Below are 27,903 nucleotides of genomic sequence, written 5' to 3'. Positions count from 1 at the left end.
CGGATTAAAAACAAATACGGAAGAGAAGACAATCTCGAATAAAGTCGTAGTTTTTGTTATTTTTGGGCCAAAATGTATTTTCGATGCTTCGAGATTAACTAATCAACTGATGTCACATATGGACTACTTTGATGATGTTTTTATTACCTTTCTGCAAATGGACAGCATACCGTGCATACATTCAATATAGAAACAGAAAGTGCTCAGTCTAAATAAAATATCTTAAACTGTGTTTCCGAAGATGAACGGATGTCTTGCGGATGTCAAACGACATTAGGGTAAGTCATTATTGAAAGAATTTTCATTTTTGGGTGAGCTAACCCTTTTTTAAAGAACCCTTAAGTTTAAAAGAACTGAATTGTTAAAAAGTTAGTTCACCCCAAAATTAAAATTCTGTCATGAATTCCTCACCCTCATGTTCCATACCCGTAAGACTTTTATTCATCCTCTGAAGATGCTCTCTGACCCATTCATAGACTTCAATGTTACCACAGCTTTCAAGGTCCACAAAGGTAAAGATAACATTTTAATCATTAAAAGAGTCCATGTGAATACAATGGTTCAACATTAATGTCATGAAGTGATGATGTTGTGCTAAAAAACAAAACAAAAAAAGAGAGACTTTATTCAACAATCAGGTCTTGCAGGTTTTCAACAACAGAAGGGTGAGTAATTAATGACAGAATTTGTGTGAACTAACCTTTAAATAATGCTTTATTAATGTAATTTTATTAGCATAACCTTTTGTTACGGTAGATTTCTAGTGCCTGGTTTCTTTTTTGGTTTCGTAAAAGTGTAAAATGCAACTGCAGCTTCAACCGAGCAACTAACTTTGAAATAAAAGGAAATTTTAATGGATGGCTTTCTCCGGGTATTGTAGACCTTTTTTTTTACTAGCAATGTTTAAATAAGAACTTCACCACAGTCTTTATTAGTAGTTAATGCTTTTCTTGACTTCACTGTGTTTAAGTGCATTTTGTGTTCTTTTTCGTTGTTTTTTGTACTGTGTAACTGATGAAAGAAAAGCAACAGTGCTCACAGCACTACAGAAGAAGGTGATTGAGTCCACCTCAGTTTGGTGCAGACATATCCATCCTTCTAATAGGTCTTATTCAGTGTTCGGTCCTGCGGGAGACAAGCAGGGAAACAAGCCTTGTCCGAGACCTCCAGTCATCTTCACAGGTCTCGTGTCCTCTCTCTCCCTCAGCTCTCTGCGGACCTCACTTAGTCCTGGTGGAGGAGTTTATATGAGCTGCCAATTTAACTCAGGTTCACATACTATAATGTTTTCCCCTGGTCAAGAAGGAACGGCGCAAATGAAGAGTATGAAGAAATGAAACAAGACAAACAAGACTAAAGAAATGAGAGAACAGGTAAAGGGTTTGCTTTTGGCCTGCGATTGTAAAAAAACAGATTTCAGCAAATGTGAAGAGAAATCACATAATCAGACGAGTGCCAACATAATTGATGATTACATGTGGGCTGAGATGAAAGTCAGGGACAAAGCCCCTCTAAATAGGGTCTAGCAAACATTTCTATGAAAGCATGTTTATTTTGACCCACTTGAAAAAATCTAAACCTCACCACTTCTGCTAGAAATCTTATAATAGGTGGTGTTTGGCTCTTCAATCAGGATAATGATCCAAAACAAACATCAACCAACACACAAATGTGTCACTGAGCACACAATGGAGCTTCTGCCATGACCATCTCAGTTCCCTGACGTGAACCCTGTGTAGAAAAATGAGTAGGGTGAACTGAAGAGAAGAAGCGCCAACATGGATCTGGAGGATCTGGAGAAATTCTGTATGAAGGAATGGACTCTGATCTCTTGTCAGGTGTTCTCCAGAGGTGGGACAAAGTCATTGTTAGTAAGTCTCAAGTCTTTGCCCTCGAGTCCTGAGTCAAGTCGAGTCAAAGATGAGGCAAGTCTCGAGTCGAGTCAGAAGTCATAGCCAACAAGTCTCAAGTCGAGTCCAAAGTCCTACCATTTTAGTTTCGAGTCACTTCAAGTCATCTTACCACAGAAATAAAAATTATACAAATCATGTATGTCTGTAAGATTTGTATTTATTTGTACCTCTTTTTATACAATGACATTAAGCAAATACAGTAAAAAAAAATGAAAATGTAATGTTTCACAGAAAATGCTTGTATTTCAACAGCATATTACACTAGAACAATGCACAGCAGCTTCAGTCCTGTATTGTATTGACCTCATATTGCAAAACAGTTCAACTTTCAAATAGACATGGGTCCTTTTAGCCTAAACTTAGGGCCATTATGGGTATATTGTTTAGCTTATTTTTGGTTTAATTTGGTTTACTTTAATAATTTAATTTATTCAATTATTTAGTTTTGCTATACTTTTCATGCCAGCTTGCCATGGCCCCCCTAGCATCCCCTCATGGTTACTATTTAGGATTAATATGCACTTTTTTTACAGTCTATGATTGGGAGTTGGTGCACATGAAAACACTGAGAGCGCTGCAATGTAATAAAATATTTATAATAAAATACATTCAAACCATACCTACTGTTATTAATTGTAGCCTATACTTACTACTGTATATAATAATACCTACTGTATATAATAGCCTACATAATAAAAAATATTGTTTAAATTAAATTAGGTTGCTCACCTCCCTGTTTTCTCTCCATCTCTGTACATCTCTGCTGGTTGCATTGTTTGCACACAAAAACAAACAAAAATGTATTCGTCTATTTACGTCTACGAACTATCATTACATTTATAACATCACATCACATGCCTGCACGTTGAATGCGATTTTTCTTCAAAGAGGGGAAGAAGGAGGCGTGATGTATGAGGACAAATGAATACAGCACTTATGTCGTTGCACTATGGCTATTAGCTGTAAGAAGACACTGTCAGGCAATTTATTTGGACAAAACAGCGACCATAAATGTAAAGAAACGAAGTTGCTTGTCATATTTTCCTAACAAGCAACCACATTTTTTCAAATAAGCCCAAAAAATCGCGACCCGCAACTCGAGATTTTTTACCACGACTTGCCAAAAAAAGAAGCCCAAAGTCACGTGTTATACGCGGACTTGGTAGCTATGGATACTGTCCAATCAAACCAATGTGGGACTACAGTGATTGAATGTCGTGCAGGCAGCGCGTGTGCTCTCTGCATGCATTTTTTTCACAGATGCAGATACACTGAGAGTGGCTCGGCCGTGTGAAAGAAAAATTGCCCCAGGTTTTCATGGGAAGTAGCAAGTCTTCTCGAGTCATAAGGCTCAAGTCCAAGTGAAGTCACGAGTCATTGATGGTAGAGTCCAAGTCGAGTTGCAAGTCTTTGTACATTTTGTCCAGTCGAGTCCGAAGTCATCAAATTCATGACTGGAGTCTGACTGGAGTCCAAGTCACATGAATCGAGTCCACCCATCAGGCATTATAGAGGAAGACTCAAAGCTGTCCTTGGCAAAAGAAGGTAGCAAAAACCATTTAATTAAAGAGTGCCAACAATTATGTCCAAAGTAACATGTTTTGGAGTAATTTATTTCATAATGTGATTTACCTCCTACTTTCAATTATTTTACTTCAATGAAAGATACGATTTTTGCAGAACATTGCAGATTTTATTATTATTATTATTGTTCTTTTTTACAGCCATCTTTTATCATATTTAACAGGGGTTTTATTTAACGCATCATAGCGTTCTATCATGCACGGCGCATTATAGAATTTGGTGGTATTTTGTGCAGCTTAGTAAACACTTGGGTTTACTGTATGTATCTCTGTATCTTTCTGCTGCTTGCAAACAGACTCTTTTGAGGAGATTGCCATTCATTTGCTGCCCTGATTGCACTTGCTATGCACGACTACACTGCAGACTCACTCTGGCTCGTAACCAAGGTAAATCATAAACACTATCATTACATGTGCAGGTTACTTTACTTCCTTAAAAAAATGCGCACCTAAGTTTGTGTTGTTATCTCATTTACGCGAATTGCAGCACAGTTCAAGTGCAACCCAACTCAGATCACCTCCTTCAACTAGGCTTGGCTTCGTTACCCCAATGCTAAACTGTGAAAACGGCAACATATCTCACAACCAATTCGTACATTCATATGAATTTGTACGACCTCACTCGTATGAATTTGGTCCTGTCCCAAATGGCACCCTTAAGCCGTCTTCCTCACGGTCTTTCTCCGAGTCTGCACTTCAACGACGTAATGCCGCTTTGACTGCTGGGTAGAAGTCCTCTGCGTAGCTTGTGAACTTGCGGGCTTAGCTGTAGTAGGCTACGCATTGAGGGCACATAGCAGCAGCAAAGGGGGCACTTATGAGCACCCTTCTTTAAGCTTAAATGGCGAATGGAATACTCTACGGCCTTGTGCACCATGTGCACATGAAGTTCCATTTTATACGTTTTGTCTAAACCCCAGTGATGGGTTTAGGGGCAGGGTTTGAGGTAGGTCATTCATACAATTTCATGAATTAGCCACCTCCTAAAATATGTACGAATTGCCATGAGATTGGGTTGAAAATGCCCTTAAAGGGTCACGAAACCCCCTGTTTCAGCAGCAGTCAGTTCTCACCACAGTTTTGAAAAATGCTATAAAAGTGGGCGTGGTTAAGCTGCGAAGTGAGGTGGGTGAGGGGAAACTGACGACACAACAACAGCTTCTGATTAGTAGTGGGAAGTTCGGATCATTTTACTGACTCGGACTTGGTTCATTTTCAAAATTAAATGTCAAATTAAAATGTCACATGTTACATTTTCCAACACATTTAGTACTTGAGTACTTTAGTACTCCATTTTATAGTGGAATAAAAAAAAAAAGCTAATGAAGCCATGGCTAAACTTTGATAAAATGTATTAATTGCTCAGCTTGCCTTAGGCTATGCATGCAGTCTGTTGGCTCACCTCACCTCTCGATCCAAATCTTTCTTTCTTTTGTCACTTCACATTTAATCATGTCTGTTCCCTGGAAAGATTAGTTCACCTCTCGTGTCTTCGGGTTTGAGTCGTTAGTTCCGTCATCAGTGTCTGATCTGGGCCGTGACAGCCTCATATGCAATGCATGCAGTCCGGAACAAAATTGATTTGAGTCATTTGTCCATTCAGACCAACCCAATGTGTTCAGTCTTCATAGGAAAATCAACATTTACAAGATAAAAAACTTAAAAAAAAAAAAAAAAATCATATGGGCATATCATCATAAGGAAATTATATATTGGCTTATGATATTGCAATTAGGAAATTTTTATTTACATTTATTTTATTTACGCTAGTTAGACACGTGTTAACATGTAACCCAACCCCATCCCATCCCTAAACCTACCAATTTGTGTATTATATGATAAACACATTATATAACAGGCAGATATGACTGTATGCACAATTTATTCAAAAAGTACAAATATTCCAAGTGTTCTGTGGACAAAACGATTGATTTATGTGAAGGAAATCCCCAAAAGCGATCAGCATCTCCTGATTATTATGAACACCTGTTCAATTTCTCATTAATGCAATTATCTAATCAACCAATCACATGGCAGTTGCTTCAATGCATTTAGGGGTGTGGTCCTGGTCAAGACAATCTCCTGAACTCCAAACTGAATGTCAGAATGGGAAAGAAAGGTGATTTAAGCAATTTTGAGCGTGGCATGGTTGTTGGTGCCAGACGGACCGGTCTGAGTATTTCACAATCTACTCAGTTACTGGGATTTTCACGGCCAAACATTTCTAGGGTTTACAAAGAATGGTGTGAAAAGGAAAAAAAATATCCAGTATGTGGCAGTCCTGTGGGCGAAAATGCCTTGTTGATGCTAGAGGTCAGAGGAGAATGAGCCGACTGATTCAACCTGATAGAAGAGCAACTTTGACTGAAATAACCACTCGTTACAACCGAGGTATGCAGCAAAGCATTTGTGAAGCCACAATACGCACAACCTTGAAGCGGATGAGCTACAACAGCATAAGACCCCACCGGGTACCACTCATCTACATTACAAATAGGAAAAAGAGGCTACAATTTGCACAAGCTCACCAAAATAGGACAGTTGAAGACTGGAAAAATGTTGCCTGGTCTGATGAGTCTTGATTTCAGATGGCAGAGTCAGAATTTGGCGTAAACAGAATGAGAACATGGATCCATCATGCCTTGTTACCAATAGAACATCTTTGGGATGTGGTGGAACGGGAGCTTAATGCCCTGGATGTGCATCCCACAAATGTCCATCCACTGCAATATGCCATCCTATCAATATGGGTCAACATTTCTAAAGAATGCTTTCAGCACCTTGTTGAATCAATGCCACATAGAATTAAGGTAGCTCTGAAGGCGAAAGGGGGTCAAACACAGTATTAGTATGGTGTTCCTAATAATTTTAGGTGAGTGTATATGTGTATATATATATTAAACACTTAAAACAACCTAAAAACACCTAATTTAACTCCATAATGGATTCTAAGTGATCAGGGGGTTAGGACGTTCAAGTTCAGTCCTGATTGCAAATGTTCCACCAGTAGTGGGCATTCATGCAACGTAAGCAATGACACACATCCAAGTAAATGATATGGAGGGAAGTTAGCGAGTAAAGGGCATAATAAAAACGAACTGGAACACAACACGGAATGAACGGCTCGAACCCGAAGACTCAAGAGATGAACTAATCTTTTCTGTTTCCGGTGACTGCATAGCCTTGATTATGGGGCTGGGGCTTGATGAACGAAATACTCAAATGCATCACTCACTTACTGCTTGTGATTTCAGTGTTTGAAGCACCAGTCGGGGGAAATTCAACACGTGCTGTCATGAATAATTAAGAAAACACCTGAACAAATGACATTGACATGAAAACAAATTTAAACCCGGAAGTTGAAAATAGAGCAAATAGGATTCAAATTAACAGATTTGAGACATGGTCTTATATGATGTTCAACACACATAATTCTGTTAAAAGAAAATTTGGTTTAGGGTTTCATGACCCTCTAAATAAAGCCCATCACTCTGCATCTCCGAGCCCTTGCTTCAGCTCTTCACAAAATCTCTTCCCTCTTCTTTTTTGTGACATCGCTTTTTACTTTTCAAACATTCTTATTGCATAAAACCAGATAACAAAGCTTAAATTTGTTATTTTGAAAAGACTACTTCAGGACCCCAACTCTAACCTTGCTCCTGTCTCTTAGCCTCGGGGGAGAACAAGAACAGGCTCTCCTTCAGTGCTTACTTAGAATAAGGTGAACATTGTGTGCTCACCAGAAGAAGAAAAAAAGAAGAAAGACACCTAGTGCGTCAACCACTTTTAAGTGTGTCATTCTGAGTAATTTTAGATATTTCCTCTGTATTAAATCATTAAAAGAGCAGAAGGACAAGTGTTTTATGCACACTCAAATAACTGAATAAAATGCCTGGGTGCACAGCAAACCTTTTCTTTCACTTGTTCGGAGTCCTCTATATCTGTGCTCTCAACCCGTTTTGCTTCAGGACCCAAATTTGGACACCAAAGTAGTTAATTGTATAAATTTTTTATTTTGATTTGTTTATGCTTTCGGTAGCCAATGATTCATGTGTACTGTAGCATTGGTTATATTTTATGTATGTATGTATGTATGTATGTATGTATGCATGTATGTGGATAATGCATCATGGCTAGTTCAGCTAGCTTCTGCCAAATCAAGGGTGTCCAGTCCTACTTTTGGAAAGCCAATATCATGTAGAGTTTAACTTCAATTCTAATTAAAGACACCTGAACCAGCTAATCAAAGTCTTCAGAATTAAACTCCCAGGCAAATGTGTTTTTGGCAGGTTGGAGCCAAAATTTGCAGGATGTTGGCCCTCCAGGAGCAGGATTGGACGCTCCTACAAGGTATCAGGTAAATTTGCTCCAAAAAAATCAGTCAGGTTTGATTGGAAGCAAAGCCCTTGACATCAATATCGTACAAGATATGAAGCGTTTTCTCTTTCCTTTCAAAGCATTTAATCTGCCTACCAGTTTTAAAACTAAAGCATTTTAAAACTTTTTTGAAATAAACATTTCACCTACAAAGAACAGTTCTACCATTTACCATCAAATTCACATTCAAATTTGCACTATTTTCAATATCTTCTTTATGTATTCCACATATAGAATTAAAGAATACATCTCAAACTCATTGCGGGCTTCATTTTTGGTTAATTGGTTTTAGTTGAATTATTAATTCTAATTTTACAGTGTCATTAAAGTTAGTAATGTAATATTCAGTCATTTGAGACCAGTTTTTGAATAGGTGTATCATATGAGTATTAAATAATGTGCTCGCTTTCATCAGCTCAGAGTTTATCAGAAAAGTGCTATAATATAAACATAAATATTTTAGGCTCTATTTTAGTTTGACGGCATGTGTACACATTGGTTTTATGCATTGCTTTTAAATTCTTTTTGAGAATCTTTCCATCTTCCTTTGACAAGTTTGAATTTGGTTCAGTGACACACAGCATGAATATTCATATCAGTCGGAATACCTGAGGAAATAATTAAAGCCTCTTTTGTTTCTTTATAGCAGTAGAATCAGTTCAGTGTAAGTTTCAATGCATACCCTCTTGTTAATGCCAGGGGGTGTTAATTGTACAACACAGACCTACTGTAAATTATAAGTTTAAATTGAAAAGGAGTGATGCACAGAGATTTAAGTGTAAGAGAGGGGAGGCAAAGTATTGAAAACTGCAGACAAGTGAAACTTTCTTTTGTTCTCAACACTCAATTTTAAGCTCATTTTATAGAGACCAAATTTAAACCTTCCATATCCTCATGGTTTGGCTATTTTAGTGCCGTCTTGAGTCTATTATAATCAATCCTTGGAAATTCTATAGTATGCAACCTCCCAAATGTGCACACATAAAAGCCAAGTGAATGCAAATTTAGTTTTTCTTTAATTAGAGCACATGGCCTGAGGCACAGGGCCTATCACAAGGCACAGAGTGAATTATCAAAGGTTTACATTACCTGGGGACAGGGCTTTAATTGTGGTATGTCCAAACACCTTGGTTTGAAAATATCCCAGAGAAAAGACAGACGAAATAAGCAATGGAACAATGTTCAAAGGAATAGCCTTTGACGAAATCTTTTAGTATAACTCAGAGGCCAAGCATTGAGTCTGAAAATAGAAGAGGAAAAACACAAACTGAAAACAAAACACACCCAACCACATACACATTCAGAGTGGTGAGAAATCAAACAGTCTGTTTCAAACTGCTCATTAGACTGTCATCGCTACACAGTTAAATGTCCAAGACCAGTCAGCTGAATCTTTTAGAAGGAATTGGCCTGTAATAAAGAATACATGAAGTACAGATCAAAACAGAGGACTTGGGATTTTCGCTCTTCTATTTTGTCCCAACCAAAAAAAAAAAACAAAAAAAAAAAAAACGGAAACAAAAAATGAAGCATGATTGTTCCCTAAACTTTTTTTCTGAGCACAAACCGATGATGGGATATGATGATGTATGATACTAAACTGTGGCTGGTTTCAAAGTCAACTCCAGGCATTTTTCCACCTGTCACTGTACAGAAAAAAGTGAAAAATTGCAGCTTTTATGTTGTAGAGCCTTTTGTTGTGTTTACTGTCTGACAAGTATTTTAACATGGCTATATATATATATATATATATATATATATATATATATATATATATATATATATATATATATATATATATATATATATATATATATATATATATATATATATATATATATATATATATATATATATATATATATATATATATATATATATATATGTATACACACACACACACACGCACACACACACACTCACCTAAAGGATTATTAGGAATACCTGTTCAATTTCTCATTAATGCAATTATCTAATCAACCAATGATGAGTCTCGATTTCTGTTGAGACATTCAGATGGTAGAGTCAGAATTTGGTGTAAACAGAATGAGAACATGGATCCATCATGCCTTGTTACAGCTGTGCAGGCTAGTGGTGGTGGTGTAATGGTGTGGGGGATGTTTTCTTGGCACACTTTAGGCCCCTTAGTGCCAGTTGGGCATTGTTTAAATGGCACAACCTACCTGACCATTGTTTCTGACCATGTCCATCCCTTTATGACCACCATGTACACATCCTCTGATGGCTACTTCCAGCAGGATAATGCAGCATGTCACAAAGCTCGAATAATTTCTAATTGGTTTCTTGAACATGACAATGAGTTGACTGTACTAAAATGGCCCCCAGAGTCACCAGATCTCAACCCAATAGAGCATCTTTGGGATGTGGTGGAACAGGAGCTTCATGCCCTGGATGTGCATCCCACAAATGTCCATCAACTGCAAGATGCTATCCTATCAATATGGGCGAACATTTCTTAAGAATACTTTCAGCACCTTGTTGAATCAATGCCACATAGAATTAAGGCAGTTCTGAAAGCGAAAGGGGGTCAAACACAGTATTAGTATGGTGTTCCTAATTTTTTTTTTAGGTGTGTGTGTGTGTGTGTGTATATATATATATATATATATATATATATATATATATATATATATATATATATATATACACACACACACAGCTATATATTTTGTAGTAAACAAATGTATTAAGTGCTATGCTGCACGTTTGAGCTTCCTCAAGAACCTGTAAGTTTCATTCTTAAATGTTACGCAGCACATTTGAGCTTCTACAAGAACCAATGAGGTTCATTCTTGTGTCACACTGCACATTTGAGCTTCTACAAGAACCAATGAGGTTCATTCTTGTGTCACGCTGCACATTTGAGCTTCTACAAGAACCAATGAGGTTCATTCTTGTGTGTTATGCAGCACATTTGAGCTTCTGCAAGAACCAATGAGGTTCATTCTTGTGTGTTATGCAGCACATTTGAGCTTCTGCAAGAACCAATGAGGTTCATTCTTGTGTGTTATGCAGCACGTTTGAGCTTCAGCAAGAACCAATGAGGTTCATTCTTGTGTGCTATGCAGCACGTTTGAGCTCCTGCAAGTGTGAGTTAATTGATGACAATTTTTTTCATTTTTGGGTGAACTATCCCTTTAAATATATAATTACATTGTAACATGACACTTTAAACTAAATTGTAACCTACTATTATAAACAACTTATATCATAAATGTTATTAAATATATTATCATTTTCTGTAGGATAAGAAGCAGGATGTCCTCTCACAAAAATGCCTTTGATTGTTTTCTCCACTAATGGTAATTTAATGGGTGTCATAAAGTATGAGTTATACAGTCATAATATCATGTGCCATAAAGATGAAATAGTTATAGGGTTGATCAGTTCCTGTATTTTATTCTTTTTTTTCTCAATGGTACCTCTGCAACTCTCACTCTTATGCTTTCACTCTCCTCGGGCCCTTTACGGATTTTCCCCACGTCTGTGGGCAGAAATAGCCGTTTATCTCGACGGGGTGCATGCATTAAGGAGAGCTAAACAGCTTTGACATGCCTGTGTCACTGACTTTCAAACTGCTTTCTGGGGTCGCACTGCATGTGTAAAGTGATTTTTCTTTTTCTCTTATAAGAGCAAATGTATTGTTTGCTATTGTATGTGCATATTTTATATGGGCCGACAGAAGAAATTAACAAATGCGTTACCCCATGGCATGCCGAAACTGTAACAGCAGCGTGCCACAGTAAGCTCCTAGTGAAAATGAGTGAACAGATATGACAAAAACAAAAAGAAGAGTTATAACAAAAGATAGATTACAGTAGCAACATGAGAAGAACTTTTAATAAAACAACAGTATTGCTACTGCAAATCACTGGACATCATATCAGTGACAGGTGAATTTGGGTCCATTTTGTACTGGGCAGTGTGAGAATGTGCCTCTTATGAGAAGGAAGACCATCCCATCATAAGACCACATGATTTTTTTTTATTTCTAAATTTAAACAATTGTCTTTCATATAGTCATTCTAATTGGCTTTTATACTCATTATATAAAGTAAATGATTAAATATTATATACATATATACTATACACACTATTAGAAGACAAATTGGTTGTATTTATTAAATTATCAGGAAAATATGTAAATAAAGTGAAATGATCTTATAAATACTATATGTATATAGAGAGTGAGTGAGTGTGCGAGTGAGCGGGTATAATGGATGTGTGAGTCAAACAAATGTGGACTGGAGTATACCGGAAATGGAATGGATTGTCAAACAAAAGTATATATATATATATATATATATATATATATATATATATATATATATATATATATATATATATATATATATATATATATATATATATATATATATATATATATATATATATATATGTGTGTGTATGTATGTATTTAATGTGCCAAAGTTCCATTCCAATCCAATTTAACCCCTGGAAATAAATCATGGAAACACAGCAACATAGATGGCCCATAATAGGGTGCATGCTCTTGATGTTTGCTTTTCACAATCTCATTTTTAGAGGACAGCTAATGGACCATACACATATTCAGCCTCATTCCCCCTGATGGAGTCCTCTGTAGACACTGCCTATTAAAAGGACAACTGTGACTTTTGTCTCTTGTCCTGAGGGAAAGAGGCCATGGTGTCGCTTTTATAGAGCTCTGAGATATTTAAAGCATCATCATGTCTGTTGCGCAAAGCCTGTTAAACATTTAACCCCATCAGGCAAGGTCAAACACACAAGCACACACACACACACACACACACACACACACACACACACACATGCACACAGAGTAATCAGGCCACAGAGAGACAAATTACATATTAACAAGGGCTTTAGGTCTATTGTGTTGTTGATGTTGTTTTTTTCAGTGGGTGCTATTAGAGGGGATAGAAGTGTGTGTGTGTGTGTATGTGTGTGTGTGTGTGTGTGTGTGTGTGTGTGTGTGTGTGTGTGTGTGTGTGTGTGTGTGTGTGTGTGTGTGTGTGTGTGTGTGTGTGTGTGTGTGTGTGTGTGTGTGTGTGTGTGTGTGTGTGTGTGTGTGTGTGTGTGTGTGTGTGTGTGTGTGTGTGAGTGTGTGTGGCAGGGTGGGAATAGCCATTCACTGTGAAATGCAGCACTGAGCTGGTGTTTCTGTCTTTTTCTTTAAGTTGTCTCTCCCTAATGTACTGTAATTTCATCTCTGGGTCCTATCGTGGCCCTCTAGTCTACTTCACTATGAATATCATGGCTTTAATTCATTGCTGTAAGTCATGTTTAATCAGCGTCATTATGGGATTCTAACCTATTCCTTGTAACAAGCAAGACTGATTTTTTTTAAACACAGAATGATATTATACCATTAAAACAGTGTCATCTTCTGAATTGGCTCAAAAAATGACACTATACGGGTGTCTTGTGGTGGTTAAATCGAGCTGTGAAAGATTTTAGATTTTTGACAGCCATCACAGCCCAGTCTCTAAGTGAGTGCAGGAATTCCATTGGGAAAAGACTTCCAGCCAGTTTATAAGAGAGGATCAGCTGCACTCCTAAAATTAAATGTCAACTTTATATTTGGGATCTAAATAATTATGGATGAAAGTGTGACCAGATCAAAATCTGAGCACACTATCACTGGAAAGAAAATCCTCCGAGATTAGGGTTTATGGCTGGGACATTTACAATTACACATGTAAAATGTTTGTGTATGTTTTTTATTCATGCAAATCGTTGAATTAAAGACTTCAGCGCGACCCAGATGGGTAACTCATTTCAGTTACCATGTTACACATATTATGGTAGTTTTGATATAGTCAATATCATCATAGACAAAGAGAAAAATTAGAAGGTTATATAATAGGTTTTTAAGTTATTTATTTTTAAACTTTTACATTTGGGCCCTTCATTCTTGAATTTTAATTTAAAGGTAATAAAAATAGCCTAACAATGCGTGATTACAAGCAGCTTATAATTACCATTGTTTATATTGATATAATTAAAGTGCTTGTGGTTAATTATATTCACAGTAACATGATCAGTGTAATATAAAGTGACCCCAAATTGTAATTGACTTTCAGTAATTAGCGGCTATATTACCTGGGCATGTATTATCATTATTATTATTATTTTGTACAACAGACATATCAAATTTATGAGCATGTTTCTCTTACTCAATGATCGCTTGAAATTAGTTTCTCTCAGTTGTGTGCAGGAAATGTAAAATAAAAAAACATAAAAAGTATGCATATTTCAGTGCTCATTTTGTGCATACACAGCATTTAGACACCAGGTCCCTGGAGTCCATCGATTACAGAGCGCTTTGAACAGGAATGGGATATCTCTGAGTCCGCTCCATTTAAACATGGATTCCACACCTGCTTTTGTTGTGCGCCACACAGCTTGACGGTTTGGCTTAGGCCAAGGGTCCCCAAACTTGGTCCTGGAGGGCCACTGTCCCACAGAGTTTAGCTCCAACCCCAATCAAACGCACCTGAACCAGCTAATCAATGTCTTTATAGGCCATAGTAAGACGTGTGTTTACATGCACATTCTTAAGCCGATTATGCCTAATAAGTTGATTATGAACATGGTCATGTAAACGTTGTAACTCGTTTTCTTTTATTGGAGTAAGCTCATAAACGGCATAAGCATAAACCGGTCGGGACAGGTAGTTTTTTGCCTCTTACCTCGATTATGCGCGACATGTAAACACATGCTTTCTGTCGGCTTATTGAAGAAAGCATGTGTAATAGGTGACAAAAACGCAAACTTAGAGCAGATTTAAATGCATCCATTGCATGAAATAAGGACATGTATCACAAACGCAGACTCTTTTAAGAAAATTGTAAAGATGTGTTATTATCATCTCATGCAGCAGAAGTAGAAGAGGTTCAGTCAAAACGCTGGATCTGTAACTGCACGAGGGATAATATGAGCCGAATCTCCACTGACATGGTGCATGCTTTATTTAACATCACAACTGACATTTGATATGGACATTATTATTTTTGACGTCACTACAAGGAAAAAACCTGGTTTATTTATAAAGTCATGGTCAGTTTACTGGTCTGCATGTAAATGGGGGAAAACTGATTATTTTAATAAGCTGATTTTTTTTTGAGTTATCAGTTTACTGGTGTGCATGTAAACACACCCAGTAATTAGCTGGTTCAGGTGTGTTTGATTGGGGTTGGAGCTAAACTCTGTGGGACAGTGGCCCTCCAGGACCGAGTTTGGGGACCCCTGGCTTAGGCTATTAAGTGCCAGTATTCTCTAGCCTGACGTGGTCATACTCAACTCTAGTCAGAATATGTCTGATACCGGTCCATTGGGCTGTAATTATGGGGCGTGTTTCAACCGAACCAAGAAAGACCTCAATTGGATAGACCTACAACCAATCAGAGCAATGGAGCGACGCATAAAATTAGTTTTCAAATGTCAACAGAACTCTGCACTGTGTTGCCAAGTCTTTGGTTTTCCTGGAGGTTGTTTTCCATGTCCGTAGGTTGAAGTGAAGCGACCTCAATTATGTGATATATAGACCCAGGAATGCAAATTTAGCAGGCAACCTTGCCAAAATAACACAAATTTTACCCCCCAAATGCCTTTTTTTTTCCAGAGAACCCCACTGAGAAGCTATTGTTTTGGACTAGTAGTTGGTGGGTTTTGTTGTAAAAAAACTTGTGCAACCCTGAGTTTAAGGATACACAGTTACTTGCCAACATGATCATCATTTGTGAGAGAAATAGTGACGGTGAAAGTATATACGAACAAGTTCTCCGTTTAAGATTTGAACAAATTCAACCAAGCTCCTTTGATGACGTGGATGATTACGTTACTGTGTCATCTGTCCATCATCATCTAAAGCCCGCCCTGAAAATTTCATATGTCCGAACAGTTTCTTTTCAGGCATAATCACTCCTCTATGGATCAAGTCCAGACCGAACTGACTGAGCTCAAATGTTGTGGGCGGGGCAGAGTTCGGCTTGCATATTGGCTAGGTATTATCTATAACTACAAGATGTGTACGGCTCCAAAACCACCAAGGGGGCTCTTAAAGATTATTATAAGTAGCATATAATGTAAATATGCAAATATAAATGCAGATTCAACTTTAGCGTAGTAATTTGGAAATGTATGGAGAATTATATTTATTTAATAATAACCAATAATAATAATAACTTGACACATGGCTATGGCTTCCAAAACGAAGCTGCCCAAAGCAGAAAAAATAGAAAATGCGATAATAACGAAGTAGGGGTGTATTTTAAAAGTTTTTTTTTTTTTTTTTTTTTTTTTACATTTTTAAATTCTTATTTAGAATTTAACAAATTAATTTCGACGGGGGGAGTAGTTTTGCTTAGGGCCTCTATAAGTGTAGGACTGGCACTGAGCCTATTTGAAACATTTTTCATTGGTGGAGACAAAATATATGAACTGGGCTGACTTACTGAAATGTACTCTCATTACTAAATAATCTAAATGACTTGTTTATAGACTTAAGTGCGACAACACTTTTGCTCATGTGGCAAATTGGTTAATTAAACATCCTTTCTTCTTCCACGCGTATTACGCACGAGACGAGAGACGCATCGCCTCAGCTCCGGTGTGCAGGTTTGCTCTCGTCTCAGTGGCCCCCAGTTGCCCGACACGATCTGTGATTAAATCAGTGTAACACAACCAGCTGTTTATGTCATCTCGAATGTACCCGACATCTGACATGTATGCTCATGTATCATCTCTTACTCGGGCACATCTGGTCACTTCGCAGCGCATCCGAGCAGCAGGGTGAAGGACAGCCGCTGCGCTCCCTCCGCCCTCAATCACCCTCCGCTATTGGCCAGCGCGCACCGGGTTCATTATTCCAGGCTCGCGGATGCGCGAGACACTCACTCAGCGCGCGGATGTGAGAGATTCACGCAGAACTTCGGGTTAATCGCTACGCGAGGGACCTGTTACTGAAGCCGCGGGAACGCACGGCACATGCATGAGAGCGGCGCATGCGAGCGGCTCCCCGGTTTAGTTGGGGACGCAGGAGAAAAGCGCAGTGATGATGGGACGCTTTGGAAAGAAGGGACGATACTCCTGCTTTGGCTTCCTCGCGGTCCTGGTTCTCCTGCTGCCCAATGCGATGGCCAGAGGTAAGAAAACTTAACCGTTCACAAAAGCCTAACGATATACTTTTATAGCCCCACATGGCTGCCCTGGAGAGTTTGCGGACTCTGAAGCTTCGTCGAATGATGATACGCACTGGGTGATGGTCTACAATGATTGTATATTAGGTTGTTGTTTTTTTAATGCAGGGTACGACTCTTCCAGTTTCAATCGGGCTTGGGGATGGAGAATGTGTAGTAGATGCTAATTTACGTAAATCTACCCACTCTACACTCATGTAAAAGTAATGCGCTTCAGCATCATCACTGTGCTAAACGCTTGAATAGGCATAAGCGACTGTAAAAGTGCCGATGCAAAGGGAAGTCGCGCACGATTCATTTGGTAAATGTCTGTAAAATAAATGGAATGATATCAGCAGTCGTGAAACCTCCTCATTATTTCGGTTTGAATAAAGCTTGTCTATTGGAGTGAGAATACCAAGCTTGCGTGCCATGAGATGCGCAGCGCAACAGGCATGGAAGGCGCGTGATTCTGCTCTTGTCCTTCACCAGTCGTGTTCTTGATTGAAAAGCGCGTAACACTTTAATCAGCAGTTTACACAGTATTTATATTACTGCTTAAATTGCAGGCAGCTATGCGTGAATTAAGCACGTACTTAAGTACGCTGCTGCTGAAATAGCTGTAAAACAGTTTTGGAACAAACAAAAAAAATCACTTTCAGATGCTTGAACTATTATAATGTATTCCAAAAGTTAACTATTAGGCTATTATTTTTGTGACCATAATCTACACGAGGGCATTTGCTTATGTTTAATGTTGTTTAAGTCACAGTTATTGCATCATGTTAGTGTCATATGTGTTTCTTTGGTGCAGTTTTGTGTAATATTGTTCACTGTCTTTGTGTTTATAGACATGGCTCATTTAAGGTATACTTTTTAGCTCTTGTGTTATTATGGTTGCAAAGCAGTTTTAAGTTGGCTTATTTACATTAAATCAGTTAATGAGACATTTTGATGCTTGAATGCCTGTAACATTATTACTGTATTTTTTGTCATTTTCGCTTATGTTTTCTTTACCATTTAACAGGACTTATTTTCAGTATATGGCATGCCCATTTTAGTATAATGTGTGACTTAAAAAGCACATGGTGTCCTATCTACATATTTCCCTTTTAAATGATAAATACTGGTCAGTACTTTTATTGAAGATTAACGGTGCATGTTTTTGAAGCGAAAGCAGAAGCAAGGCAGCAATTATCTTATGGTAAGAGTTATTGATGCTTGGTGAAGAGGTGGACAGGGCACCAAGACACAGCACAATAACTATCATTAAGATGTTCAACAAAGATAGATTAATTGGATGTTTATATACAAGTGTCCAATTAACATTTCGTTAATTGCCAGTGTTTTTTTTTTTTTTTTGCCCTTCCGAATAATGAGATCCTACGTGTGGCATCTGCAGTTTGAAGCAATGCACTTAAAAGAAACCTGATGCTATGGATTGGAGAATTTGAGGTTGATGGTCTTGTTATCAGCGAGGAGTGCTGTTATTACCAGAGGCACCCCTAAGGGCCACTTTTGAGATCCGTTTTGTGTATCCGTTCATATAGGCTAGCTGAGAGATTGTCTTAGCTGTTTTCTCTCTGGGGTTTATTCCCATGAAACTGTGATTCTGTAGTTCATTCATCATCCATTTATATCTGTCTGATGTGCATTTAAAGCGTCCTAAAGATAAGGAATCTGCATCCAAATTTTGTAAATTGATCAATACAGAATGTTCTTTCTCACTGTGCATCTTAAAGCCCTCTGATGTTTGCTGCAGATCATCTGATCTCCTGATTTTATCGTCCCTTATGATAAACTATTTGCAAGTCTATTAGCAAATTAGCCCTCCGGATTTGATCCTCCTCCTTTCCTTAAACTATGGAAATCAGCTTGAACCGGCCTAACATTCATAATTAATGAGTTCTCCTCACCAGCTTTAAGAGGGTATTGCATAAGATGTATCCGTTACTCTCTGAGATATTGCTTTGTTGGTTCATTGAGAGAATTCATTAATATGCAAATGAAATCGTGTCATTAAAATATCCAATCATCTGTCATGTTCACTTACACCGCCTCAAGCGCTCACATCATCTTTTGTTTCACATCCATGCTCAGAAATGCTCCGTACCTGTCAGAAAGAAGCTGTTATTGAAAACCATAAACAAACCCAAACTATTACAGCGTTTGCCACATCGCCTGTGGACAGAGCGTTAAATGTCATTTTCCTTTAATGTATTGTTTTTTAGTGTTTTTTTTTTATTTTTTAATAAAGTTGATGTGAGACACAGAACGGAAATGTAGCCCTGGGCGGCAGTAGATGGAGATGTAACTGTGCCCGATTCAGTGATAGAGGCGCACATGGTAATGAGTTCGAGTAGCTTTTGAAGTCTCCAGAGAGGTTCTCTGATGGCATGAGTTATGAATAAAGGCAGCGTGTTCCATCTGAACATAAGCAATGTTTAATTTATTGTCCAGTATCATTAGTCTGACTCCTACAGTATGCTTTTTTTGACATCTGTGCACATAATGAAGGAGAACCGTGATTAGAATCTGCAACGTAGGGGATGATTCTTTTGTTTGCTTTTTGAGTCGGAGAGAGTTTGTGCATCAGCCACATGATTGAATATGAGCAACGGAACATTGCTCCGGATATCTGTTAACATTGATGCATTGCGGTGTCCACGAGTATCTCGTACTGTAACGGCAAGGCATACATTTCCCAGAATGCATCATTGATGTCCCTGGGGAAATGTTCTGAGCCTGTCATGTTATGAGAGCTTGTCATGAACCTGGTTGGTGGAGAGTATTTATGAGAGCGAGCGAGTGGAAAGGGCCAGGTCTGCTCATCCTCGGGGACTGGGAATGGAGCTGGATCAGAAGATGCTTGTTAGGATGATGGAATCCTCTTGTCATTTGTCATAGGTGTAACATTGGATGCCAGCCCTTTCCCAGTAGCTTGTGATTTTCAATACAATGATAAGAAGCTTGTGCAGTGTGTGCTTTATGCATATGTGTGAAGAGGTGTCTTTGTAATTTCCCTCAGAGGTTTGTGATTTGCTGCGTAATCCGCGTGTGCAGCGATTGCCGGTAAAACCCAACAAAGGTCACGTTCAATCTTTCAAACGCTCATAAATTTGTCAAAAGGAGGGAGGATCTTCGTAACCACATACATTTTCCATAACAAGAGGGCAGCGGGGGTAGATCCTGGGGGAGGTTGAGTTTGGAGATTTTTGTGTTTGCTTGCTGCATTTCCACATCGTTTGAGAGCTTGGAGGTGGCATTACATGTTTTATTTTTGGTGATGTTTATCCTACACTCTATACTGTCAGGTAATCCAGGTGGATCTGAGCGTGGGTACTTAAACAAGCTGTTGCTAGCAATTGGACTTTCATCATTTTAGGAACACAGTCCAAAATAAACCCTCTTAAAGTGGCAAATGTGAGTAAAGGTTGAATAACGGTATGGAACCATTACATTTAACTGCAGCATGGTAGCCTGTATACCAGTTGAACTCAGCCCTGCCCACAACATTTGAGCTCGGGCAGTTCGATCTGGACTTGATCCAGAGAGGAGTAATTATGCCTGAAAAGAAACTGTTCGGACATATTAAAATTGTCAGGGCGGGCTTTAGACAATGAGGGACAGATGATACAGTAACGTAATCATCCACGTCATCAAAGGCGCTTGGATTGAATTTGTTCTAATCCTAAACAGAAAGCTTGTTCTTATATACATTCATCGTCACTATTTCTCTCAGAAATGATGATCCTGTTGGTAAGTACTCTGCGTATCCTTACATTTTTTTTACAACACTGGCAAAGATCGTTTTCACTCATATTTTTCTTCTAACGTTACTCATTCCAGCTTGCGTGCAGACAGGCTTGCCAAGTTTTTACAACAAAACTTGCCAACTACTAGCCCAAAACAAGCCCAATAGCTTTTCAGGGGGTTCTCCGGAAGAAGAAAAAAGTTTGGGGGGTAAAATTTGTGTTATTTTGGCAAGGTTGCCTGCTAAAATTCCTGGGTCTATATATCAGACATGGAAAACAACCCTCAGGAAAACTGCAGACTTGGCAACACAGTGCAGTTGAGTTCTGTTGACATTTGAAAACGAATATTATGCGTTGCTCCGTTGCTCTGATTGGTTGTAGGTCTATCCAATTGAGGTCTTTCCTGGTTCGGTTGAAACACGCCCCATAATTACAGCCCAATGGACCGGTATCAGACTCATATTCTGACTAGAATTGAGTAGGACGACATCAGGCTAGCAGCATTGTTTATCAAATCGTAAAATTGTTAGTTTGGCCGGCATTGACATAGGTGATGCGAACCATTTAAATCGAAACACATATAAACTATATGTGACCTGTGCTTGCAAAATGAGTCGCAATGAGCACATTTTCCAAAATGTGTTGTTATTTTTTAAATTGTTTATTAAAATCCCTATAAAATGATGTATTGTTTGTTTGAATCAGACACAAAATGAAAAAGCTACACCTGTTTGTAGTCGATAGAGTCGATAGAGACAGCAAAGTTATTTTGAGAAAAATCTAGTTTTCTTGAAGATAATGTTACAGATAATGTGTGCATGAATACTCACCAAGACAGATATTTTGAAATACTGTAAATCTGTGTATGTGTATATCAGAATCATGCTCTGTGAGAGGCGTCTTTGGGCGCACAAGTCACATCTATCAGTAAGCACGAGGGAGATCGTTTTTATGGACAAAGGAAAGGTACTCCTCCCAGAAAACGTACAATAAAGATACTTTTAGATGTTTAATTGCTATTTAGAGCATTGGGATCGCTAGACGAGGGCTTAATGAACTAATTTTTGCGAAAACCTCAAAATCTAAATGTTTCACTTGTTTTGCCTGTAGCTCGAAATTATCCCGTGCGCATTCCGACTCCTTTTGCCAGCACGGGTCACATATAAAAAACATTATTGATTGCTGCATCTCGCATGTCTTCTAACATCTTCTACTTCAGCTGAAAATTTTCCATCTGATGTTTATCTCGGATGCCTTAAGGTTTTTTTTCTTCTTCAGGACTCCATGTGGTGACACATATGTGGAATATTCCTCACATTATGCCACCAAAACGGAAATATGAGGAACAAAATAATGATGTACTGCATCTCCATTGCCGTTTCACAGAACGGCCGAGACTGAATCATCTCGAGTGACACAATGACCTGCACTGCTTGTCAGTAGTATTGAAGGAAAAACAGCTAAATAATTCCATTATTGAAAAAAAAAGAAGAAAAAAAAAATCCTGTTATGGCTAAATGGTAATTTTGGATGCTGGATACTTACCAATAACACCATTAGACTCTTGGGTTGTGTGAGGTTGATGGGCCAAAATAGCAAATGTCCTGTGAAAGCATAAAACGTGGCCATCTAAAAAAACATTACCTTGCTGTTTCATTTAGCCATATGGATATTTGTAGAGCGCTGAAAGTATTGCCACTCAGTTTTCCTGGCACCACAGTTCCTTTTCACGAGTGGCCTTGTTTTCGTTTTCTCCATCTTCATTTGCGTCTCCTCAGAGTGCTGTTGAGAGAGTACTGAATGAATAGATTTTAAGATTGCTGTCCTTCCTCTACTGACCCTGGGTTTCACCACAAAGGCATAACTCGCACCATTAACCGTGAACTCTTGAGAATGAGTGCATTCCTTTCTCTTCCTCTGTTCAAACACTATTTACCTTTTCAGTATGCACACATACCTCTCCAAGTGCTCTAAATGTTTTGGACTATCCTCCATATAATTTATCCTGTAGTGTCCTTCGTAACCCCCCTCAACATGAAGAATAACCTTCATCTGTCTCTCCGGAAGGAAAAGACCACAGATAAGTACAGTATCAATAGGCGTACAGTTATTTAGGGCGTACATGGTGCGGAAGAAAATAAAAAGGGGAAAGTCTATTTAAGATATTATGTTACTTTAAAGGATTATTTCCCCTCCGTAATTAAAATGTCCTGATAATTTACTCATCCCCATGGCTTCCAAGATGTTAATGTCTGTCTTTCTTCAGCCGAAAAGAAATGAAGGTTTTTGAGGGAAACATTCCAGGATTTATCTCCATATAGTGGACTTCACCGGGAACCAATGGTCCACTATATGGTCCAAATTGCAACTTCAAAGGGCTCTACAATCCCAACCGAGGAATAAGGGTCTTATCTAGCAAAATGATCTGTCATTTAAAAAAATACAATAAAAATGTATACATTTTTTAACCACAAATGCTCATCTTGCACTTGCGATGCGGCGCGCATTACGTAATCATGTTGGAAAGGTCATGTGTGGAGAAATGGTCCTTTCGTGTGCGTCAAAATTGTCCGAAAAAAAATGCACAAATATCGTAATTTTGAGTCATCTGAGGATTTTTTTGGCATGAGGCTAGAGACTACAGCCAGTAGAAGGAGCTAGTTCCGCATGTTTTCAACCCGCTAGGGTGGGATCTCACTCGCAGAATGTAAATGCGAATGGCCGCTGTGCTCGGGCATTCATAACGGAGCATCGCGGAGCAAAGTGAGTTTTTCAACTTTTCAATAAACTCCTATGAAAGAAAAAACACCTCAGCAAGTGCATTCTGGGAGTTGTTGTCTTTGATATACATGAGGCAAAAATACATTTCTGACTTTTCTCAGTCTAAAAGGCACCACATTCAAAAATGATTTCACATTTCTACTATATAAATGACCCAGTTTAAATACGCATTCATTTTCCCAGTGCTGAAGAACCCTTTCAAATGTATATTCAATTTATTTATTTATAAAACATTTTATAGAAAATGACAGCTCGTTTGGCTAGATAAGACCATGGCATCGTGTAGTGCCCTTTTGAAGCTGCATTGAAACTGCAATTTGGGCCTTCAACCCGTTGGGTGCCATTGAAGTCCAATATATGGAGAAAAATCCTGAAATGTTTCCCTCAAAAACCTTAATTTCTTTTCGAATGAAGAAAGAAAGACATAAACATCTTAGATGACATGGGTGTGAGTAAATTATCAGAAATTTTAAATTCTGAAACGAACTAATCCTTTAAAAGCATCTTTCGGGTTCTGCTGCATTCTGACCCAATTAAAAATCTTGCTGATTCGTGTTTTTACAGTTGGTAGTGCAATAATGACAAATTAACAGGCACTCACACAAACACGCAGGCACTGTAATGACTGTTTGATGGATAACATCAACCTCTATGCAGTAATCACACAAATGTAAACTAGTTTAATGTATTCTCCCCTCATTACCCCTCGGTGACAGATGTCTGCTATTGGTCATTGTATTTGAAAAATGATCCGACAAGTCTCTTTGATGTAAATCGATACCTCTCCCAAATATGAATATTTCATGTTTTAATAATCAATTGCAACATTGACAGAGATGTAAGAGGCTGTCTGTAATAAAATATAATGCAATTTAATCTGGAAGGTTGCGTTGGCTGCGCTGTCATTGAGCAGCGTTCTGATTGGCCCGTGGGCATATTGATCACCGTGAAACAGGCAACATGAGCAAGCAAAAATAGTTTAATGAGCTTGTCCCTTTTTTCATTTGCGCATGAATCCTATGTATTGTCTTTGAAATGTAATACTATCTTGTGACATTTCATACCGTGTAAAGAATATATCAGCGGCCTTTTACTGTAGTTGTAGGTGCTTACAGTGGATGAACATGGGGTAAATTCATTACTTTGATGCTTTAGCAATGGCCTTCCTGACTGACATTTCCAGTTTAGACTACAATGAATTTCCATGCAGTTCCAGCCTGGTTAAATGCTGGTTAGACACTTTTTATGTTAGTTAAACGCAGGTTTATTTTGGTTAGCTGCTGTTTTGGGCTCTTAAACACAGTTTTATGCTGGTTTAGCTGATGTTTTTGCTATTAGAATCTGCTTTATTGCTAGTTTATAATAATATGGTGCTGGTTGAGTGTAGCTTTATTTTGGTTAGATGTTGGTTTATCTGAGGAACCCACTGCTAAGATTATTTTCTTTAAAAAATTCCCACTCTCATGTCAAACATTAAATTTTTTAATGCTTACACATTAAATGTGGTACTTGAGGCCTACTTATCGAAACCATTCACGCATATATACCTAACCTTCAGATCAAGTCTGAAAAACACTTATACATACATTGCTAACTTAAAATTAGGAAATTATGGTCCCACTTTATATTAGGTGGCCATAACTACTATGTACTTACAAAAAAAACAAAACAAAAAAAACAAACAAAAAAAAATAGGTACAATGTACTTGGGTGGTATGGGTGAGTTTAAGGGAAGTGTCAACAGTGTAATTATAACTACAGAAATGAATTACAAATGTACAATGTACAAACATGTATGTACACAATACATGTATTTGTATCAAATTATTATTTTAAATATTAGTACATAGTAGTAAAGGTCATCACCTAATATAAAGTGGCTACAAAATTATGTTTATCCTCTTGCATTTCTGTTTATAGTGTAAATAAACAGTCAAACCAGAATTTATTCAGACACCTTCAGCATTTTCTCACATTATCACAGTTTATTTGCTACGCCGGTAGTGTAGAAAAATATGACAGGAACAGTTAACCTTTGTCAGAACAAATTCATCTTGATAATGTCAGATAAGGATTACAATAAACCAATCAGCTGTCAGCTGTTAAATTTTACAGAATTAAATCACACCGATTTAGGTCAACAAATGACCAAGCAATGCCACATTTAGTTCAGTTTGTGCTGTAAGGTCACATTAACAATTAAAGAAAAGAACACTTCAGCACAACATCGTCAGGTCAAAGTGTCTGGATAATTTTGGTCCCAAATTTTTATCAATTTTACTGGCAGTGCACTGTATGAATAATTTGTGGGTATAATATGTAAAAGTTGATTTTATTTTGCTATTCTCACATACATAAATGAACTACAGTGTCCTGTACCCACTAGTATACAATGATATCTGTTGTCTGATTAATTTTTGGTTGGATTGTACCTAATTTTATCCCTTTTTGTTTTGGAAAATCTTTGGTTTATTTTGTACATGTATAGTGAATATGCATACAGGTCAAGTCACCTTTATGTAGCACTTTATACAATACAGCTTGTTTCAAAGTAACTTAACAATAGTAAAAAAAATCAAATTTTGCTGTAAAGCAGCTCTAATAAGCCAAAAGTGGCATTAGACGCTAGTTCGCTAGCGGTGGCCAATTCAAAACAAAGGCGTAGTTTGATGATGCCAAGTTTGAACTCAGAATCTTGGGACATGTGGTCATGACCCTTACAGCCGATGGAAAAGAATTGGGCTAGGACTCGGGCAGAAATCATGTTCATGGATGCGGTTATTGACGTTACTGTAGTATGAAGCAGAGCAGGACCGAGTGTTGTGGAGCTGAGCAAGGCTGCTGGAGCGATTGTTGTGCAAACACACGGCTCACGAGCAGCGGGACTTTTATTATGACGAGACACAGTCGTTGCCGCCATTTCTGCTTTTCTGGTCATGAGTATGAGATAACACAGCTCTGTTTATCATATTAGATACATTTAAGTGTGTTTAAAATGCTGTTATGACGTTACTCTGTGCTTTCGCTCATCGGCCGCTGTGACACTTTTCACACTGCTAAGAGTAAAGCGCTTCTGCAGAATAAAACTGGAAACCGAGGGTAACGCAGATATTGACAGCCGACTCCCTCAGACGTCCCGGTTCACAAATAGCTCACAGTTTACAAATAGTTAGAAACATTTGGGATATTGTAAGAACTCAACTGAACAAAATATATAACACTGGCCTGGTGATTTTTGGATATTATACTGCAAAAATACTACATAGTGCACATTTAAGTCAGTTCAGTTCAATAACTGTAAAGTTCATCATATAAAGGGTATTTGTGCAAATACATGTATGTTGTGACAAACTCCTGTAGGCTGCACAATGAATAAGCAAAGGACACAAGGTAATAGTGTTTTACATTTTCACATCTGTGTAGTTTGGTGTGTATATGGCTAATCATTTAATGGTTTGTGTGTACAGTTATTATGCAAAAACATATTTTTTTTATAAGAGTTAAATCGCTAAATGAAGTGCTTGCTTTTGCAAGAGATGTGTGATGGTTTGCATCTTGTGTGCGTGTTTTGTGTGTGGAGTTTTGAGAAATGTAGCCATAGTTTTAGAAATTGTAAGCAATAAAAAAAACTTTAATGGACACATATAAGAGACAGTCATGCTCATAAGAGTCTGCGAGGTGTTTTTCATATTTTCACAAAAATTGCTTTTTGTGGGTACTGTGCACAAGTCCACAAGTGCACAACATTGCTCTTGACAGAAAGCCTCCAGGTACTGTACGTTCTTTGGTTTTCCCGGGGAGGTCTGCATATTTTAGCTCTCCTCACTAGCTCACTGATATTGAGGTCCAGCTTTGCCATCCAGTACAAATAAGACACTCATACACAACTCCACATCACAAAAAGAGAGAACAAATGCATGTTAAATTTTGATGATTGTTCTATTGACTTAAATATTTATTTAAACATCAGTAGATGCATATAGATTATTCAGCATAGTGCAAAAAACATACATAAAACACAATGCTAAATAATGCTAAATATTAAGCATATTCGGCCAGTCAAAAGCTAACTTATGAGCACAGCTAATATTCACTCATGCTCTTGAATTTCATTAAAACTATAGCCTTCCTTTAAGTAATGAATGTGTCACTATATAATATGATTCTATCTACTTTCTCATTTCATACACATGTTCTTGAGGCCACTCATAGGATGTGCTCTGTGTACCGTGACCAGCAAAGGAGAGCGCCACGTTCTTATGTGCATGCATTTTTCATACACACACACACA

At 37.9% G+C, this 27,903-nt stretch overlaps 1 protein-coding gene and 1 long non-coding RNA gene across 2 annotated transcripts in view; both read left to right on the top strand.

Annotated features, from left to right (window-relative positions):
• LOC137046659 (uncharacterized) overlaps positions 1 to 27,903 on the top strand; it is a 541,808-nt gene that overhangs the window by 103,352 nt on the left and 410,553 nt on the right. The gene's annotated exons all lie outside the window — the stretch shown is intronic.
• unc5da (unc-5 netrin receptor Da) overlaps positions 16,514 to 27,903 on the top strand; it is a 293,559-nt gene continuing 282,169 nt past the window's right edge. The window contains exon 1 of the mRNA XM_067423231.1: positions 16,514 to 17,043. Coding sequence (XP_067279332.1) covers positions 16,953 to 17,043 — 91 coding nt within the window. The 5' untranslated portion in view covers positions 16,514 to 16,952. The remainder of the gene's footprint in view (positions 17,044 to 27,903) is intronic.

The sequence above is a fragment of the Pseudorasbora parva genome, chromosome 18 (assembly GCF_024679245.1).
Source record: "Pseudorasbora parva isolate DD20220531a chromosome 18, ASM2467924v1, whole genome shotgun sequence".
Lineage (NCBI taxonomy): Eukaryota > Metazoa > Chordata > Actinopteri > Cypriniformes > Gobionidae > Pseudorasbora > Pseudorasbora parva.
This window is presented reverse-complemented; position numbering and strand designations above follow the sequence as displayed.